At 57.0% G+C, this 20384-nt stretch overlaps 1 protein-coding gene across 1 annotated transcript; it reads right to left on the reverse strand.

Annotated features, from left to right (window-relative positions):
* Positions 1 to 19886, reverse strand: Stra6 (stimulated by retinoic acid 6). Its single transcript, XM_013012006.1, has 19 exons — positions 19681 to 19886; positions 19021 to 19145; positions 15425 to 15491; positions 15078 to 15163; positions 13999 to 14138; positions 12936 to 12959; positions 12586 to 12752; positions 10327 to 10437; positions 8729 to 8796; positions 8528 to 8607; positions 8278 to 8339; positions 7199 to 7361; positions 5701 to 5776; positions 4828 to 4961; positions 3287 to 3404; positions 3082 to 3183; positions 2103 to 2266; positions 1163 to 1318; positions 1 to 252 (listed from the first exon to the last, which is right to left on the reverse strand). The coding sequence occupies exons 2-19, from the start codon at positions 19131 to 19133 to the stop codon at positions 83 to 85; spliced, it is 2001 nt and encodes a 666-aa protein (XP_012867460.1). The 5' UTR covers positions 19134 to 19145; positions 19681 to 19886; the 3' UTR covers positions 1 to 82.
* Positions 19887 to 20384: the final 498 nt, after the last annotated feature.

The raw sequence follows: 20384 nt of genomic DNA on the forward strand, positions 1-20384 counted from the left end.
GAGAGCAGGGCTCTCCCCAGCTCACAGTATAGACAGATCTCCGCCTTGGCCCTGACTGGGGTGAGCTCGATCTTCCTCGCCCTCAGGGCTGGACACCATTGGCCCGGGCACCTGCCAGGGCCATCTTCCGGAAGGCCTGCAGGGATGGGTTCTGCACCAATGTATAGGCCACACCCCATCGGGCCCTGCTCCGGCAGACGCGGGGTCCAGCTCCCTTGGCCACAGGATCCTTCGTCTGCAGCAGCTGCATCCCTGAGGAGAGGGGTCCCTCAGTGAGTCACCCCTCAAGCCCTCTCCCTGGACCCAAGCCCAGTCCGAGAAGGCTGGCCATGGTAAGAGCGATGAGCTTGGGGCTTCGCAGCCAGCTACGAGTGAGCTGGGAGTGGGGAGGAGGAGATGAGGCTGCAGAGGGTGGGAAGGCTCAGATGTCACCAGGCAGGGGCAGCCAGAGGAAGGGGGGCCCGGCCAGCACAGGGGCGGCACCGGTGAGTGTCCCCTGCGCATCTCCTGGGCGGTAGGAAGGATGTCTCAAGCTCTTTGAGAGAGCAGAGGGGTGCAGCCTGGACGGTTGACAGAACCCCGTAGGAAGCAACCACTGCGGTCCGTGTATGAACATGCACAGTACAGAAAAAAAACCACCCGAGAACGGACAGCCAGGGGCCCCACAGACGGCTAAGGGAGAGCGGAGGTGGACATTCCCTGTGGGAGGGGCTTGGCTGGGCAGTGTGGGAGGGGCTTGGCTGGGCCCTGTGGGAGGGGCGTAGCTGGGCCGTGCTGGGAGGGGCGTGGCTGGGCAGTGTGGGAGGAGCTTGGCTGGGCCATGCTGGGAGGGGCGTGGCTGTGCCCTATGGGAGGGGCATGGCCAGGCAATGTGGGAGGAGCTTGGCTGGGCCTTGTGGGAGGGGCTTGGCTGAGCAGTGTGGGTGGTGCTTAGCTGGGCCCTGTGGGAGGGGCGTAGCTGGGCCGTGCTGGGAGGGGCGTAGCTGGGCCGTGCTGGGAGGGGCTTGGCTGGGTCCTGTGGGAGGGGTTTGGCTGGGTCCTGTGGGAGGGGTTTGGCTGAGCAGTGTGGGAGGGGCGTGGCTGGGCCGTGCTGGGAGGGGCGTGGCCAGGCCATGCTGCTAGGGTTCAGGACCCCCATGGTCCACCCAGAGGCAAGGCCTACCTTCCTCTTCCTCCCCCAGCCTGAGGCTTCCAGGGAGATTTCCTGGGGGTCGGAGCTGGGGGCTCCGAGCTCGTAGAAGCAGGGTGCAGAAAGCTGCCACGGCTGGATGTGACTGGCTGGCCTCGATCTTCAGGAAGTTTCGATATGTTTGATATGCTGGGGTGCGGAGGGGCAGGGCACGGCATCAGGAAGGGCCAGCGGGATGAAGCGTGCACAGCACAAGCACGATCACACGTGTGCACACACCTGACGCCATGCACGCCCGTGCATACACATTCTACCCTACCATGTGTGTGTGCGCAATCACAAATGTGGGCACACACGTGTGCACACAGACACAAACATGCTTGATCACACACTGGGCATACTGGGCATGGGTCACATGTACTCCATGTGACAGGGATGCACAATCACACACACGCGTGGTCATACATTTACACACATGCAAGTCACACATGCACACACACCTGTGCACATATGCCCACCCATGTGCGTGTACATGCATATGTGCACAAAAGCTGAGAGCATAGAGCATATGTACTCTAAGTGAGCACACACAGCTCATAGCACACACATAGCACACACAGGGCCACAGATAATCGGGCAGTCACACCTTTCCTGCTTGAGCCATCTTAGCCTCTAGGCCCAGCCTAGCCCCCAGCTCCTTAATTCAGGGCCCCAGCCCCCAGATGCTAGCCCTAGATCCCCAGTCCCAGCCCTAGATCCTATTCTGTAGCTCCCAACCCCTAGCTCCCAATATCCAACCCCTAGCCCCAGCCCTTAGCCCCCAACTCCTAGCCCTAGCTAGGACTCTCAGTCCCCAACACCTAGACCTAGACTCCAGGCCTTGGCCCCAACCCCCAACTCCTAGACTCTAGTCCTTAACCCCTTGCCCTAGGCCTCATCCTCTCAGCCCTCAGTCCTTGCCCAGGGATCTTACCCGGGTCCAGATTGGTGGCTCTGGGTGGCAGCAGGCTGAGTTCCATCTGGCCAAGGTGGACTGCATTGTAGAGGGCAGAGAGGAGCATGCGCCAGAGCCCCACCACTGCCCCTACGAGCATGTTGATGGGGAAGAGTAGGAAGGTGGCCGCTGCGAGTGCACGCCTGGAGGGGAGGAGCAAGGCTGACAGTGAGCGCCTACTGTTTACTGCGTATCTTCTGTACCTCTCTAGACCTGACTGCCCCCCACCCAACCCTGGAAGACAGGTTATTTGCCCCCTTCTGCAGAAAGGAAACTGAAGCCCAGAGAAGCCAGGAGCCAAGGCTGTCTGGATCCTCGGGGGGGGGGGGCAGGGTTGATATTTAAGTTCATGTCTCTACCTGTGAACCCCGGGGTCTCCCACTGCCCCATTAGGGGTCTTTTGTCCATTAACAAAGTCCCTGCAAAACGGAGGGGGGTACAGCCCCGATCTCCCAGGAATGAGGTTTGCCTAGCATATGTGAGGCCCTAGCTCAGTCCCCAGCATTCCAAAACAGTATCACAGACAAACAAAAACAAGTCTCAAGGGAGTGATTCGGGCCCCAGGATAGTCACAGAGAGAATTCTGGAGCAGGCTGGCCTCCATTGGACGGACGTACCTGCAGGGCTCGAGCGTGGGAGGCAAGTTGGGGAAGGGAGAAAGGCCCAGAAAAGAACTCAATGGCCAGGTCCTATTGGCTCAGCCTGTCATCCCAGCTATCAGGAGGCTGAGATCAGAGGATGGAGGTTTGAAGCCAACGTCTGCAAGACTCTGATCTCCAATGAGCCAGCAAAATGCTGGAAGTGGAGGTGTGGATCAAGTGGTAAAGAGAAAGAGAGGGAAGAAAACAGCCAAGCAAGAGGGTAAGCCCCTAAATTCAAGCTGCATTCCCAGAACACATGCATGTGCTTGCATACACACACACACACACACCTCTAAGAGACTCTGGGGACACCTTACCGGTTGGTCAATTCTGGGGGTCCATGGAGGTGCTTCAGGAAGCCCCAGTGGGCTGCTACATTCTGTAGAGCCACCCCCAGCACCAGAGTCAGCCAGAAGGGCCTGTGGTTGGGGTGGGATGGGAAGATTGGTGGCTGTGAGCTGCCCCTGGGGAAAGAGTCCCAGAACGCGCCCCCCCCCCAGATCCACCACCTTCCCCACCCACCAGGAGGCCTGGAGGGAGCGGAGGAGCACGAGGTTCCTGCCGTGAAGCACTGGAATGAACACTAGGAAGGTCAACGTCGTGGTCCCCAGGAAGAAGATGATCTGCTGGACCAGGAGTCCTGTGGGCCCAGCACAGGAGGCAGGAGGTTATAAGGCTGGCCTGTCCCAAACTCCCAGGAACCCAGGAATTTTTCAGTGGTGGGGGAGGAGGGGATGGGAGGTTTTGAACTCAGGGCCTGAGCACTGTCCCTGAGCTCTTTTAGCTTAAGGCTAGCGCTCTACCGATCTGAGCCACAGCTCCACTTCCAGTTTTTGAGTGGCTAACTGGAGATAAAAGGGCTGGCTTTGAACCTCGATCCTCAGATCTCAGCCTCCTGAGTAGCTAGGATGACAGGTATGAGCTATCAACACCTGGCTCTTTTTTGTTGTTGTTGTTGTTGGGTTTTTGTTTTTAGTGCCAATACTTGGGCTTGAAATCTCATTTGGCTTTTTCACTCAAGGCTAGCACTCTACCCCATGAGCCACACCCTCCCTTCCAGGACTTGGTTTCTAATTACTGTGCCACCTTGAGAAGATTGTTTTACCTCTCTGATCCTGGTTTGTTTTGTCTATAATATGGGGACAGGAATCTCTGCTGTGAACAGCATCATATCTGAGCAACCAAGGGCTCTGCTGCCCTTATTTCCCCTTGCTTTTTTTTTTTTTTGCTGGTCATGGGACTTGAACTCTGGGCCTGAACGCTGTCCCTCAGCTCTTCAGCTCAAGGCTAGTCACTCTACCACTTGAGCTACAGCGCCACTTCCGGTTTTCTGGTGGTTTGTTGGAGATGAGAGTTTCACGGACTTTCCTGCCTGGGCTGGCTTTGAATCGTGATCCTCAGATCTCAGCCTCCTGAGTAGCTAGGATGACAGGCATGAGCCACCAGCACCTGGCTTCCCTTGCTTCTTGAGAACAAGATTTCCTGTGAGTGTTTTGCATTCCTACAAGCCAGGGCCTGGCCCATGGTGATGGGTGCTGGAGAGTTAGCTGTCTCTGGAGATAGCCAGGCTAACGGATCACACAGGACACTGTGTACAGAAGGGAGTGTGTGTGTGTGTGTGTGTGTGTACGCACACATACACATATGTGGGTGGTGGGTAAGGCCTGCTGAGATGAAAAATCACAGCTTTCAGTTCTGTTCTTTTAGTTCTCTTCCTTCTCCCCCACATCTTCTTCCCCTCCACCAGAAGGTGAAGGGGGACCCTGGGCCTTGACCCAGCTACCCACATTTTAGGCATCATCCGGTCTAGACCCCATGCTCAGTGCTCAGCAGAACCCTGCTAGCAACTCCGGCCCCCCCACACACCCCAAGGGCTCCCATCCCCCATGAGCTAGCCCCCTCTCCTGGGTCCTGCTCCCCATCCAGAGTCTGGTCCCACCAGAGGGCAGATGAGACTCTTATCCCTGGGCCTTCCCAGCCTGGGCAAAAACTCTCAGGGGCAGCCAGGCACTACGGGGTGCCCTTCCCTCCTCCACAGGGGCAGGGGCGGGCTACGGGCTCACCAAGGCAGGTGAAGGCCGTCTGGTAGGCGCTGAAGCTCATCCAGCAGAAGATGGCATGGCGGGAGGGATGTGTGTTCTGGAGCGGTGGGCCCATCTCCAGGGCAGCCCCACGGTGCAGAGCTTGAAGATTGGCCCTGAGGTGGGAAGGGAGGGAAGGGGGAGGGAGAGCCCTTAGGGAGCAATGCCCAAGCTCCAAGATAGCCCCCCCCACACACACACATGCCCTGTAGCCACCAGCCCAGAAGTACTGAAGAGAACACTAGTTCAATGGGGTGGAAGGAGAGGAGAAGGGAGAAGGTCTTCCTTGAAGAGGCAATGTCTGCAGAGTCTTAAAGGGTAAACAAGGGAGACAGATCCAGGCAGAAGGCTCAACATAAGCCAAGTCAGAAAAGTGAGAAATTGGGCTGGGCACTGGTGGTTCACGCCTGTGATCCTAGCTACTCAGGAGGCTGAGATCTGAGGATCGCAGTTCAATGCCAGCCCAGGCAGAAAAGTCCATGAGACTTATCTTCAGAAAACCGGACATAGGCTGTGGCATAAGTGGTAGAGTGCTAGCTAGCCTTGAGCTGAAGAACTCAGGGAGAGCACCCAGCCCCAGAGTTCAAGTTCCACAAATAACCAAAAAAGAAAGAGAAATGGCCAAAGGTACAGGCTCACGCCTGTAATCCTTGTTACACAAGGAGGCTGAGATCTGAGGATCAAGGTTCGATGCCAGCCCAGGCAGGAAAGTCCTTGAGACTCTTATCGACATTCAATGCCTGGATCAGTCTCTCCTGTGCCTTTGTGCCACCAGACCTCCACCCCACCCCACTCTCCCAGGACTCTGACCCCTGATCCACCTCTGAGTGGGGTGAGTGGGAGCCCCCCACTGACCTGTGTGTCACCAGCGAGCGGGCCAGGAGCAGGAAGGTGAGAGAACACGACAAAACCAAGGCAGAGACGTAGCACACTAAGGGAGGGGGGGATAGTAGAAATCAAGACCTGGGGGCTTGGGGAGCCTCAGGCCCACTGCCGGGGTGGGGTCTGGGGGGGGCAGCTGTCTCTCCATCCCCCCCCCTGGGTGGAGGCCCATCCCCTAGTTCTCAAATCCAGCAGAAGCTGACATCCTTTTCCATCCTGTGACAGATGGAGGCCACCTCTGGGCCCCAGCCGGCTTTGCCTTTGTTGCTTCACGGATTGCTGGGATTCCACCCTACCTGCCACCTGCGACCAGCTCCACCGCATGGCCTTTAAAAGAAACCAGCACTTCCCGCGCACCCCCTTCCAACCCAGCGCGCCTCCCCTGCGCGCATGCGCACACTGCATGCTGCCCCACGCGCACGTGTAGAGGCTCATCCTGCGCATGCGCACACTGTCTCACTGCACAGGCGAACGCCATGAGTCTCACACCAGCTCACCCCGGCACCTGGGAGTCTCGCCTGCGCATGCGCACACCATGAGGGTTCTCCCTCCTCCCCCCACCCCCCCTTCCACGCATGCGCACAGCATGGGCTGCCCAGCCAAGCTGCCCATCTTCTGGAACCACCTTGATGGTGACCTTGTCGGCGACCTTTGTTCAGAGCACAGAGGATGTGAGTCCACAGCACTGCCTGCAGGGACTAGGGAAGGGGCCAGGGCTGCCTGTCCTCCCTCCTCGCCCTCACTCCAGCCATGTGCATGAAGATGAAGATGAGCTGTGCCAGGAGCATGCACATGAGAACAGAAAGGGCTGAAGGCACAGCTCAGCGGGTGCAAAGCCCCGTGTTCAAACCCTGGAACCACCAAAAAATAAAAATGAAGAATATTAGCAGCCAGGTGCCCAGGGCTCTCACATCATTCTAGCTATTCAGGAGGCTGAGATCTGAGGAGAAAGGTTCGAAGCCAGCCCAGGCGGGAAAGTCCGTGGGACTCTTATCTCCAACGAACCACCAGAAAATTAGAAGTGGTGCTGTGGCTCAAAGTGGCAGAGTGAGCCGGGTGTCGGTGGCTCACACCTGTCATCCTAGCTACTCAGGAGGCTGAGATCTGAGGATCACAGTTCAAAGCCAGCCCAGGCAGGAAAGTCCGTGAGACTCCAATCTCCAGTAAACCGCCAGAAAACAGGAAGTGGTGCTGTGGCTCAAGTGGTAGAGTCCTTGCCTTGAGCTGAAGAGCTGAGGGACAGCGCCCAGGCCCAGAGTTCAAGCCCCACAACTGACAAAAAAAAGGCAGAGCACTAGCCTTGAGCACAAAGAGGCTGAGGGACAGCACCCAGCCTCTAGACTGACAAAAAGTGAAAAAGAAACAAAAGGACCTATCCAAGAGCATTCAATGTGTCTGAGCTGAGCTGGGGACCAGCGTGGGTCTCCTGATGTCCTCCCACCATGGCTTTAGGGAACCCCAGACGTCTCACCTTCCAGAGCCCACAAGTGATGCCTCACCAGCTCCACCACCTCGTGCCTGTCCTCGGAGAGCACAATCCCGAAGCCAGCCATCAGGTAGGATACATCGGTGGTGAGCCCGGCCCTCACCTTCTGCATAGTGGGTACCACGCTCGCCAGCAGCAGCAGCGCCACCTAGAGGAGCCCCATGGTCAGGATGCCCAGGGATCAGCTCACCTGCCCCTTAGATAGGGGCCTTGTGCACTACAAACAGCGGGTTACACACAGAGCCAGAGCCCTTCAGAAGACCGGACAGTCCTCGGAGCCTTCCTACTCTCTAAACTTCAGGGTACAAAGCTTCCTTCTTTTCTCTTTCCCCTATCAGAGCCACCAGCATTAAATGGCTACCTTGAAGTATTCGCTGAAAGAGCTTGGCCAGGTCAGTCTCCCAACCTCTGTAATATTCCCCAGCTATAAAACAAGAGAGACGTCAAACTAGGTACCAGTAGCACACGCCTGTCATCCCAGCCACCCAGGAGACTGTGACTGGAGGATCCTAGTTTGAAGCCAGTCTGTGTAGAAAAGCCTGTGAGATTCTTACCTCCAATCAATCAGAAAAGAAAGGGGGAGGGGGGTGGGCACCGGTGGCTCACGCCTGTCATCCTAGTTACTCAGGAGGCTGAGATCTGAGAATTGTGGTTCAAAGCCAGCCCAGGTAGAAAAGTCCCTGCGAGACTCTTAGCTCCAATTATCCCCTTAAAAACCGGAAGTGGTGCTGTGGCTCAAAGTGGTAGAACAAAAAGAGCTCAAAAACAGTTTCCAGGCCCTGAGTTCAAGCCCCAGGACTGACAAAAAAAAAAGCCAGAAGTATAGCTGTGGCTCAAATGATAGCACTCCAGCCTGGAGGGGGAAAGTAAACCAAGCAAGAGCACAAGTCCCAGAGTTCAAACCCCAGGAGTGGCTTGAACCACACAAAACAAAAACCTCATCCATTGTCACTTCGTGAGCTCCCCAAAGGGGTGATCCCCTTTTCTCCAGCTTAGGCCAGAGCAATGGAACAGAGTCGTGGGTGGAGCGTGTGCACAACTGAGCTCTTTGAGACAGGGCATACCTGATAGATGGCTGTCCCGGTCAGCGTGGCTGAGATCACCAGCTTCAAGGGTAAACGGAATCCTGTGGTCCCCATGAGAAGTGCCAGTGAGCAATGCTACCCAAGCTTGGGCCCCCTCCCCATCCTCACAAGGGGTGCAGGAAAAGGCTGGGGTACACAGGACCCCATGCTATATAAACCCAGGCCAGGAGCTTCGCCTGGTCCCACCCAGACTGCCCCCATCCATGGGCCTCTGCCCCCACCCCCGTACCTCGCTGGGGGGTGTAGATCGAGTGCCGGTAGCAGGTGCAGGCCCAGGACAGTAGGCCTTGCTTTGAGGCAGGGCATGAACTGCATGAGACAGATCCTCTGAGCAAGGCCCCAGGACAAGGCCCAGGCAGACCCCTGCTTATTCCTTCCCTGTGCCCGTCATACCCTGGCCTCCCACCCATGCCTGCTCCACAGGCCTCACCCGCCATCCGGCTTCTTCCGGCCAAGAAGGCGCCTCAGGTACTCCTCTGAGTAATAGCCCTGCTGCCCCTAGAAAGGAGATGGAGGGGAGGGGGCAGAGAGGGACAGAGCCCTGAGACCCGAATCCAGCTGACCGCAAGGGGCTCTGGCTTTGGGCACTGGGTGTGTCTCATGTAAGCAGGCCTCCATGAAATCCATGAGCAGCGGTGGAGGCAGGGAGGCTGTAGGACTAAAGGCCACACCGGGGTGAAAAACTGGCCTGGTTCTCTTTCCCCAATACAAGAGCAGTCAGTCTCTCCAATCCTATCAACCCCGCCTGCATGGCTGGGCAGTTCTTCCTTAAGATCAACCTCCGACTGGCTCCGGCTTTACTGGAGTCTCTTGTTGGGAGAGAAAAATCCTAGCTCGGACTGGGGCCTGGGGGAAGCTGGACCCCCTGGGTGTATGGCTGAGGCAGACACAGGATGGCTTCGGTCCAGCCAGGGGCTCCCTGGGGGCATTTCTTGCTGCTGCTCAGGTGACTGGATTTGCTTAAACCACATGCCTTAAGCCGCCTGCTTGCGCGGTGGCCGGGGCCCATGGAAACCCATTCTGTATTCTCTAGGAAGAGAAGGGCAAGGGCTACCTGTTGCCATGGCAACCCCAGAGACCCAGGGCTGGAGTAGATGAACTCAAAGCTTGACTGGGCCCTTTGTGGCTTAAATGTCTCCGACCGAAGTCCAAAGCCTTTGGCATGGAGAGAGCCAGGCCAGGGATATCCTGACAAGGCTCAGCTGGGTCAGGAGAGAGAGCAGCTCCCCTTTTCTGAGCCAGCAGTGAACCCGGGGTGGAGAGGAGGGTAGGGGGAGGTGGGGAGGCCTAAATGGAGGAGTCTGAACAACAGCAGGCAAGAATAACAAGCACAGGAGCTAAACCAAGAAATTAAGGGGAGGCCAAGGAGGCAGGGGGTGAAATCCAGGACCCACAGCCTGACAGCTCTCATTGTGATAAAGCCATCCATCCTAGCCGGGAGCCGGTGGCTCACACCTGTCATCCTAGCTACTCAGGAGGCTGAGCAATTTGAGGATCATGGTTCAAAGCCCGCCTGGGCAGGAAAGTCCACGAGACCTTTATCTCCAATGAACTACTAGAAAACCAGAAGTGGTTCTGTGGCTCAAGTGGTAGAGCGCATGCCTTGAGCTGAAGAGTTCAGGGACAGTGCCCAGGCCCAGAGGTCAAGCCCCATGACCAAAAAGAAAAGGAAAGAAAAGCCATCTGTCCGTCCATCCATCCATGCAAACATTCTGAACCACTGAGTATGTGTCTAGCAGGGCTGCAAAGGTGAACCTGAACAAAACAGTCCCTACACTCCTTAGCTCTATCTGAGCCCTCTACCCCTTGTTCTTATTTTCTCCCCAGCCCCTCCCATCCTGCAGGCCTCCACTGAAGTTGGCCCCCTCCAGGAAGCCCTCCCAGATGGCCCCTGCTTCTGACATCATCCAATAGCGCCTCATTTCAGGTTAATGCAGGACACTTGCACTGCAGACATGTTGGTCCTGGGGTTCTGCATGCCAGCAAGCGCCCACCCAGGCCTTGCAACTGCTTTACGTGGGAGCTCACCCCTGTCCCGGGGCGGAAGCTGTGTCCCAGCTGCAACGGATACCAGACACTCAGGAAGCCGAGGCCCAGGAGGAGAGGCGCGGAGGCCAGTAAGGAGTAGTACTTGTAGATCTGTGTGGACAAATAGACACTCAGACAGATCCCCATCACCCCACGCACTGGGTCCCATACCAGGCCCTGAGGCCTTGGAAAGCCTCCTGCCCCTCTATCCCCCTTTGCAGGACCAGTGTGGGTGCGTGAAACCGCCATGTGCTCTCCCTGGGTTCCGCAAGGCCGGACAATCCCCCCCAGTGCACCCCGCGACACCCCCCAAGAGCTGCATTAAGGCCTGAAGTAGGGTGCCCTCCTCCCTCGCTCCCTTCTTTTTCTTTCCTCTTTCATGTGCAGATCCTGGGGCTTGAATTCAAGGTGTGGGTGCTGTCCTTTAGCTTTTTATTGAAGCTCTACCATCTGAGCCGTACCTCTACTTCTAACTTTTGGGTGGTTCATTGGATTGAAGGGTCTCACAGGGCTGGGAAGGTGGCTCAGTGGTAGAGTGCTTGCCTAGCATGCATGAAGGCCTGGGTTTGATTCCTCAGCACCACATACACAGAAAAAGCCCGAAGTGATGCTGCTGTGGCTCAAGTGGGAGAGTGCCAGCAAAAGAAGCTCAGGAACAGCGTCCAGGCCCTGAGTTCAAGCCCCAGGACTGGCAAAAAAGAAGAAGAAGAAGAAGAAGAGGAGGAGGAGGAGGAGGAAAAGGAAGAAGAAGAAGAAGAGGAAGAAGAAGAAGAAGAAAAGAAGAAGAAGAAGAAGAAGAAGAAGAAGAAGAAGAAGAAGAAGAGGAAGAAGAAGAAGAAGAAGAAGAAGAAGAAGGAGAAGAAGAAGAAGAAGAAGAAGAAGAAGAAGAAGAAGAAGAAGAGGAAGAAGAAGAAGAAGAAGGAGAAGAAGAAGAAGAAGAAGAGGAAGAAGAGGAAGAAGAAGAAGAGGAGGAGGAAGAAGAGGAAGAAGAAGAGGAGGAAGAAGAGGAAGAGGAGGAGGAAGAAGAAGAAGAAGAAGAAGAGGAGGAGGAAGAGGAGGGGGAGGAGGAGGAGGAAGAAGAAGAAGAGGAAGAGGAGGAAGAAGAAGAAGAAGAAGAAGAAGGTCTCACAGACTTTCCTGCCTGGACTGGCCTCAAATCGCCATCCTCAGATCTCAGCCTCCTGTGTAGCTGTGATAACAGGTGTAAGCCCCAGGCACCTGGCTCGACTCCTAATTTTCACCCCTTCCTGGGGGTATTGGTAGTGCCAGCTCCACTGATAGGAAGGGAAACTGAGTCCTAGAAAGGTGATATTGGGAAGTGGTGTTGTGGCTCAAGTGGTAGAGCGCTCGCCTTGAGCTGGAGAGCTGAGGGACAGCGCCCAGGCCCAGAGTTCAAGCCCCATGACTGACCAAAACGAAAAAAGAAAGGTGACACTGTTTCCTCAAAATCTTGCCTGCTTGGTTCTTTATTTTTTCGTGTCTGGGAGATGAGGGGTGGTAGCAGGAATGTCTCTGGTGTGGAGAATGATTATTGAATGAAGCTGTGAATGAATGAATGAATGAATGAGTGATGTTGGACTCCCCTGGCACCGCCTCTGGCTCTAGACTAGGCAACTCTGCAGTGTCGTTTAGCAGCCAGTGCAGCAGCTTCTGAAGCTCCCACATTGTCCTTCAGCCCTGTGGGATCAGCCTCCAATCTGAAACCTTCATTTCCGGCCTGAAGGAAGGCCAGGGAGAGTCAGCACCCAGGATTTCGGGCTTCCTAGTCTGTTGCTCTGGCCCTGCTGAGCTGGGAGCCATGGAGGTCAGCCTGTGTGGTCAGGGGAGAAAGCAGGATGGTGGAAAGAGACAGAGACACCCGCCGTACAAGCAGATGTAAAAAGAGTCACGTGAGCTGGTGGCTCCCGCCTGTCATCCCAGCTACTCAGGAGGCTGAGATCTGAGGATCGTAGTTCAAAGCCAGCCCAGGCAGGAAAGTCTGTGAGCCTCTGATCTCCAATGATCCACCAAAAAGCAGAAGTGGAGCTGTGGCTCAATTGGTAGGACACCAGCCTTATAGCCAAAGGAGTTCAAGGACAGTGCACTGGCCCTGAGTTCAAACCCTAGGACGGACACACACACACACACACACACACACACACACACACACATATGCATGCACGCATGCACACACACATGCACGCATGCACACATGAGCCATGCGGGCTGAGGCAGATCTCTAGGGACCCCTGGCCAAGGGTGCCGGGAATCCATGCTTACCTTTCGAGTCTGGGGACACTCCGCATTCTGCCACACCTGGACGCCAAAATGGGCCCAGGACAGCACGGTACCCAGCACGTGAGCGACTCTGTGCCCAGCCACAGCACAGGCAGCCAGAGGGTAGTAAAGGGCAGGATAATAGAGCAACGCCAGCATGTTCCAAGGTCCTGGGGCACAAAACAGGAGATAGGACCTTTGAGGGAGAGGTCCCTAGAGAAGGCCACACCCACGCAGGCCTCGCTGCCATCTCCATCATCCAAGCCACCCTCAGCTGGTCCAGTGGGTGTAAGAGTCCTGAGTTCAAGAGTAGGGTGTGACCACCACCCACCTTGAGACCTTGTACAACTTACCCCTCCAAGTCTCAGCTTCCTTATCTGCAAAGTAGAAACAACCGTGGTATATTATCAGCAAGGACAAGATAAGATAAACATGATGCTTAGCACAGCACCTGAGTGAGTACTAAGTTAAGTACTCCCTCTTCATTGGTTGCTTTTCTGATCCTAACATCCTCCTCCTTAAAACTCTCTGGAAAGACGTGTGCCAGTGGCTCATGCCTATAATCCTAGCTACTCCGGAGGCTGAGATCTGAAGATTTCAGTTTGAAGGGAGCCCGGGAGGAAAGTCCATGAGATTTCACCGGAAGTGGAGCTGTAGCTCAAAGGGGTAGAGCACCAGCCTTGAGTGAATAAGCTAAGAGGAGCCAGGCATTGGTGGCTCATACCTGTTAGCTTCTCAGGAGGCTGAGATCTGAGGATCTCAGTTCAAAGCCTGCCCAGAGAAGCAAACTGTGAGCGTATCATCTCCAATGAAGCACAAAAAGGCAGAAGTGGAGCTGTGGCTCAAAAGTGGTAGGGCGCTAGCCTTGAGCCGAAAAGCTCAGGAAGAGCAAGCACCCAGGCCCCAAGTTAAAGCCCCCCCAAGAGAAAATAAAAATAATAAAAAGCTAAGGGACAGTGCTCGGGCCTTGAGTTCAAATCTCAACATTGGTGCACACACACGCACACACACACGCACACGCACACTCTCATGCTTTGGGGAGACTGAAGATCTAAAGAGTTTGTGCCCTGGGGGGCTCTAGGGAGGGCTATTCTTTTTTGTTTTGTTTTTAGTCAGTTGTAAGGATCGAACTCTAGGCCTGGGCGCTGTCCCTGCGCTCTTCAGCTCAAGGCACGTGCTCTACCGCTTGAGCCGCAGCACCACTTCTGGTTTTCTGGTGGTTTATTGGAGATAAGACTCTCATGGACTTTCCTGCCTGGGCTGGCTTTGAACCATGATCCTCAGATCTCAGCCTCCTGAGTAGCTAGGATGACAGGCATGAGCCACTGGCGCCTGGTGCCCCTCCAGGTATTCGTGTCTACTCAGCTCTTCAAGCCCAGCTTCATACCCCAGAACTCTAGCCTGGGCCCTGGGTACCTGGGCTGAGGGCAGGGGTGAGGGTCAGGAAGGGCAGCGGGTCGTCGCTGGAGAGCATCAAACACAGGTTGCTGAAGAGAACCATGAAGATGGCGGCTGGCACTGCCCGGGGTCCATCCCTGGCCAAGAAGTCCACAGGACTGGCAGCAACAAGAAGACAAGAGGGCATCACTCAGCGCCTGTGTGCCGGGGTGCCCCAGCGACGCTGCCCCATGCACCCCGCCGCCCCGACCGGACCCCGAGACCCCTCGCCTCGCGGCTGCGCATCATTCCTTCCATCCACATCTGGGTGGGGTCCACCTTCGCAGCTGAGCCCTAGGGCGCCGGGACCCCACAAGGGGTGGGAACAAGGCCCAGCACCGTTCCCTCCACCCACCCTGGAAGCTTCTGGAAGCTTCAGGAAACCGCCGCCCCCACACCGATGCATCTGTCTGTCGGGGCTTTGGCGGATCTTCAAAGAACACAGCGAGTCATAACATCCTTGTGCAAGACCAACGCCCTGGGGCTGGGGCTCGGGCCCAGAGAGGGCAGAGGGAGGTCACCGCTGTCCCAGGCAGCACCCCTTTGGGGGGGGAGGAGAGAGGGCGGCACTCGACCCCCCCTCCACACACACATACCCTGCTGCCCCCCCGGCTCCGGGCACTGCAGCCAGCGATGACAAGCTGGCTGGCCACAAAGCCAGAACCGTCCTATCTATACTACAGCCACCTCCACCAGCCACCTCCCTCCGTCCCAGCCCAGGTGCTCAGGATCACACCTGCCCCAGCCTCTAGGGTGGTAGGACGGATGGAGAAAAAAAAAAAGAAATTGCCAGCAAAAGGGAACCTGGTGACCAGGGTCCAGGTGACAGCGAAGGGCCACGGATAGCATTGGATGAATACAGCCAACTCAGCCTGCTCTTCCAGACCTCCTGTCTCCCCTTTCCTGGGCGACAGGACTCAGAAGCGCTCCCCCTCTGCCCCCATGTCCCTTTTCTCCCTCTCTGGGGGGTCAGATCTGGTGGGGTGTGCTGAGCCCCAGGAGTCAGAGCTGGCTTTGAGGGACTCAGCATGGGGCTCAGGGAGGTACCCAGCACCAACCTGGGCAAGCCAGGTCTCCGGTGCCCACAACTTGGCCAGGGCCGGCGCCGCCTTACCAACGCAGCCAGCAGCAGCAGCGAGAGGAGCTGGAAGGAGAATGGAGAAAAGAGGGATGGGCGGAGCTTATGCCCCCCACCCCCACCCCAAGGGGCTGCGTGTGGCCCTGGTCAGTCCTAGCCGCCCCCCATCCCTTCCATACCAGGTGATGATTTCTAAAAGACTGTAAGCTCATCCTGAGCTTTGTTTGGGACCCCACCCCCCAACCTTGGAAAAACTCTCTGCCCCGTCCCCCTCCCCCGCCCCAGATCCCCAGGCTGGCAGCAAGATGCAGGCCAAGCCCCACTCACCGACAGTGAAGCCAGGCAGGCGTGGTGCAGGCCGGGGGGCGTCCTGGGCTGGCAGGGGGGCTCCGCCCTGCGGGGGGAATGAGGCTGGACCTGGGGTCTCCTCAACCTTCTCATGTCCCATCCTGCGCCCCTGCAGCCAGCCTGCCCCGTTCCATGCATTGGGGCTCAGTTTGTGTGTATGAGTGTGTGTATGTGTGTGTGTGTGCATGCATGCACCTGTACATGCATGTTGGTCCTAGGGTTTGAACTCTGGGACTGAGCTTTGTTGCTTAAGGCTGGTGCTCTACCACCTGAGCCACAGTTCCACCTGTGACTCTTTTGTTGTTGGTTGTTGTTGTGGGGCTTGAACTCTGGGCCTGGGCGCTGTCCCTGAGCTCTTCATTTCAAGGTGTGCGCTCTACCGCTTGAGCTGACGCATCACTTTGGTTTTCTAGTGGTTTATTGGAGATAAGAGTCTCAGGGATTTTCCTGCCTGGGCTGGCTCTGAATCAAGATCCTCAGATCTCAGCCTCCTGAGGAGCTGGGATGACAGGCGTGAGCCACTGGTGTTGATAATGAAAGGCTTAACTTTCCCAGCTGGGTCCTGGGACAAAGAAATTGGCCCAAGGAGCCACTGAGTTTGGGGCAGGAGTTGAGGGGGAATTCGAGGGGCCCCGCTGGCTTGAGTCTGGGCTCCAGTGAGAGCAAAACCAGAGGTCAGAGGAGCTATGTGTGGCTTTCTTTCCACCCAGCAAGCCTGCTGTTCAGAAAAGACCAGACAAGCCCCCGTCCAGGGTGAGCCCAGCGCCCCGGGACTCTGCTTACTTTCTGGAAATCTCAGAGGACAGCCAGGCACCAGTGGCTCCAGCCTGTCATCCCAGCTACTCAGGAGGACGGGGCCAGAGGATGGCAGTTCAAAGCCAGCCCAGGAAGAAAAGTCCACCAGACCCTCATCTTCCACTAGCGAACTGAAAAAGCCTGCAATGTGGCTGGCCTCATCTGAAGGCAGAGCCGGGCTTGGGGGGTGGGGGGACCTAGTGGGTTCTATGTGGGGTGTTGGGGTTCCCCCCTGTCTTAGCTTGGGCCACGCTCTTCCCATGTCCTCTGGTACATTGTGACTGGCTTTGTTACTTTTCCCATATACCCCAACCGAAAGCCAGGGGCCTCCTCAGCCCTGGGGCTCCCCTCCTGTCTGGCAACCCTTATACCCCCCCACGGGCTCCCCACTTGACACCCTGCTTAGTGCTCATTGGGTATGTTTGTGTCATGGAAAGGGAAGATGGGGTGGAGGTAGAGAAGAAGGAGAGAAACTTCCAGCCAAATACTGTTTGAGTTTGAGAGACGGCTGGTATACCCTTAGGCTAAGATTTAAGGGAAGAAGCAGAGCACAGGAAGGAGGCAACATGGCTGACTCCAGGTGAGTCTCAGAAGTGGAGGCCGAGCTGGGCACCCATGGCTCACGCCTGTCATCCCAGCTACTCAGGAGGCTGAGAGCTGAGGATCACAGTTCCAACCCAGCCCGGGTAGGAAAGGCCATGAGACTCTTATCTCCAATGAACCACAAGAAAACCGGAAGTGGCGCTGTGGCTCAAGTGGTAGAGCGCTCGCCTGAAGCAGAAAGAGCTGAGGGACAGCGCCCAGGCCCTGAGTTCAAGCCCCACGACCGACAAAAAACCAAACCAATGACAAAACACACACACACACACACACACACACACACACACATATATCTTGGAAGTGAGGACAGTGTCCTGCAGCTTAGGGGACTTTTGTCCCCTGGTGGTTGAGACCACCCTGGTCCCTGTCCCCAGTGTCCCCCCAGTCTCCCTTCCCCCAGCAGTGGCCTGTCAATGCCAGGGTACCCCGAGGCCTCCCAAGGAAGCCTTCTGCAGAGCTGCAGAACTTTGACCTCAGCTGTACCCTTGGGGCATCTGACTCATGGGGAGAGGTGAGCCCAAGTTCACCCCCCTGGGAAGCCCCGGGGTACCCAGCTCCCCCCCTCCCCACCCAGGAGGGGGATTGGGCAAGCATGTCTGTTTGGAGAGAATTTTTCTTTTCTGTCCATTTTGCTAGTTCTCCTTAGAGCTGGGTGATCTGGGGGGAAGAAATGAACCACAAATCCTGCACCCCCTGTACCTCTACCTCCTGCCCCCACCCTAGTCCTGGGGCTTGAACTTGAACTTAGTCCCTGGGTGCTGTCTCTTCGTTTGGACACTCAAGGCTGACCCTCTCTACCACTTGAACCACAGCTCCATCTCTGGCTTTTTGGAGGTTCATGGGTGATGAGTCTCACAGACTTGTACTGCCCCAGGCTGGCTCTGAAGGGCGATCCTCAGATCTCAGCCTCCTGCATGGCTGGGATTACGGGTGTGAGCCACCATGCCCGGCCCCTGTTGTATTCTGAGCTCACGTTTAGATACACAGCCACACATGGCTGCGGGTGCCTGCCTAACCGGGGACCCCAGGACTCCAGGACCCCTCGATAGAAAATGCCGCTTGGGCCTTGGCTCTGGTTGGCATTTTGATCCTCCCTGGTCCCCTGGGCCTTCTCCCAGCCCCAATCTGGAGGCTCAGGAAATCCAGCTCCCTCAAAGAAGCTCAGTTGGGGGGGGGGTATACCCTTACGGACAGCAGCGTTTGTTCCAGAACCCCCAGTCTTGCGAACCACGGCCCCTCCCCTGGGCCTGGGTGGGGCCTCAGCCCCTGCTGGGCTGACCCCACCCCGTGGGGAGGCACGCAACGAGCATTTTCTCTTCTCGGGTTTCAGATGGTAATACAGAACAGATGTGAGCACATCTGGACGTGCCCCTCCCCCAGCCTCACCTTTCCAGCCCGATCCTCAGACAACAGAGCAGGGGATGGAGACGGGATGGGGGGTGGGGGGGCAGGAACAACTGCAGATTCCCCAGCTCTGGGTCCCCTAGAGGCTGGCGGCCACGGCCGGCCGTGGGTGGGGGTGGGGTGGGGGTTGTGCGCCGAGAAAGTTCTAGTTTCTCCACCAGGGTGCCTGGACTAATCACAGATAAGAGTTTGGAGCAAGAAATCTCAGCCACCCTGAGCTGACCTGGGTACACTTCTTAATACACGGAACAGGGCCTCCTGGGCCTCCCTTCCCGGGCCTCCCTTCCACTGACTCCAGGACTCCCTCCGGGGAGAAAAATGCATGGGCAGCAAGTTTTCTGGGTGTCTCCTTTTTCCCTTCTCTTTCCTCTTAAGTCCCCCCCCCACTATGCTTGTAAAGCACCCCCTCTGTAAACCCGCAACCCCCCCCCCCAGGTCATCTGCCTCAAGGCCTCTCCCCTGATTCGCCATCTGACCTCCAGGCCAGGCCCCCCTCCCCCCACCCCCGTATGTCCCAGGTCTAGCTCTACCCAACTTCACACAGGTGTTTGCACCCCATCGGCCTGTGTGGCCCAGGCGCCCCCCCCAACACACACACACCCCCATCTGAAACCTCTTGACCCCAGGGCAACGTTTGCTGCTCCAAGGGAGGAGAGAGGCTGCGGCTTGGTCTGGGATCACACAGCACACAGGAGGCATGCTGGGCACGCATTGGCAACTTGGCCAACACCCCATTTCTTGGCTGGGGGGGGGGCGGGCCGAAGGGTAACACTCACCCCTGGGGCCGGAGCTCCTCATTTCCCTGGGGCTCATCGATGTACCAGCTGCCGGAGTCATCTTCAGCGGTCCCGGGCCATGTCTGGTTCCGGGCAGTGGCCTGGGTCGCCATTGTTTGATCCTTCTCCTTGCAGACAAGGGGGGTGGGGGGAAAGCCACTGTGAACGTGCAAAGAGGCTTAAGAGAAAGAGAGAGAGAGAGAGAACCCAAACAAAGAAACATTTCTTCCTCATCTTGAAGGCTACTTTCTTACTGTTTTGCTGTCTGGGAAAACCAGTCTGGGACAGCTGAACTTACAAGGGGGGAGGGTTGAGGGGGGGGGAGACCTGCTCAAAAGTCGCCTCTCATCCTTGGCCCCTCAATCCTTGTCTGGCGTCTGCCCCTCACCAGGGCCTCCCAGCTGGGCCCCCCAACCCCTCCTCTCTCGGGGTCCGGCCCCCCTCCCCACTTTTCTCAAGCTCCCCCCTCCCCAGCGCGTGCCCCTCCCCCTCCCCCTCTTGGGCCTCAGAGATGCGAAGATAGAATAATTCTGGAGAGGTTTGTCCCCCCCCCCAGAGGTTGGCATCTGGCGGGACAGTTTGGCACCCGCACCCCGCACCCCACCCGGAGCCCCCCCACCACACCTGAGCCAGCAGGGGAGGAGGGGGAGGGCCACACACCTGCAGAGTTCAGAAGTTCAGAGACAGCTCGCTGGAGTCCCCTCCTTAGCCCGGCCAGGCCCCGGGGGTCCGCCAGGATGTCCGCACAGGAGGCCACACGTGTCTCTCTTGCTGGTGAAAAACTTTTGTTCCCACAACTTGATTTCTCAAGATAACTCACCCCCACAGGCGGAAGCACAAAGCAGACCCACACGCAGGCAAGCGGCACCCCGCCTGCCTGCCCGCCCCAGGCTACTCCAGGTCTGGGGTGAGGGTTCCTCCAGTCTCCTCCCCACTCCCTGGACCCCCCCCCACTGCCTCCCCCCACCTCTCCTGGGCCCAGCCCGAGGGGAGGGGCCAGAAGCAGACAACTGCAGACCACAGTTCTCAGCTATTACCCCTGGTTGGGGTCTGCGACCCCCCCCACCCCCAGACCCTGGGGGTCTCCACCCTCTCAAGACTCCACAGGAGACCTCACTAGGACCCTCCCCAACCGGGCTTTTGTTCTTTAAGCATTCAATCACCTGGCACGGGTGGCTCCCCCTAGCTACTCTGGAGGCTGAGATCTGAGGATCGCAGTTTGAAGCCAGCCTGGGTAGAAAACCAAACGAAACCAAACACATGGGACTCTTATCTCCAACTAAGTGGCAAAAACCTGGAAGTGGAGGTGTGGCTCAAGTGGTAGAGTGCCAACTCTGTGAGATGGTGAGTCCCTGAGGTCAAAT

Source organism: Dipodomys ordii, unplaced genomic scaffold, assembly GCF_000151885.1.
Source record: "Dipodomys ordii isolate 6190 unplaced genomic scaffold, Dord_2.0 Scaffold15, whole genome shotgun sequence".
NCBI lineage: Eukaryota > Metazoa > Chordata > Mammalia > Rodentia > Heteromyidae > Dipodomys > Dipodomys ordii.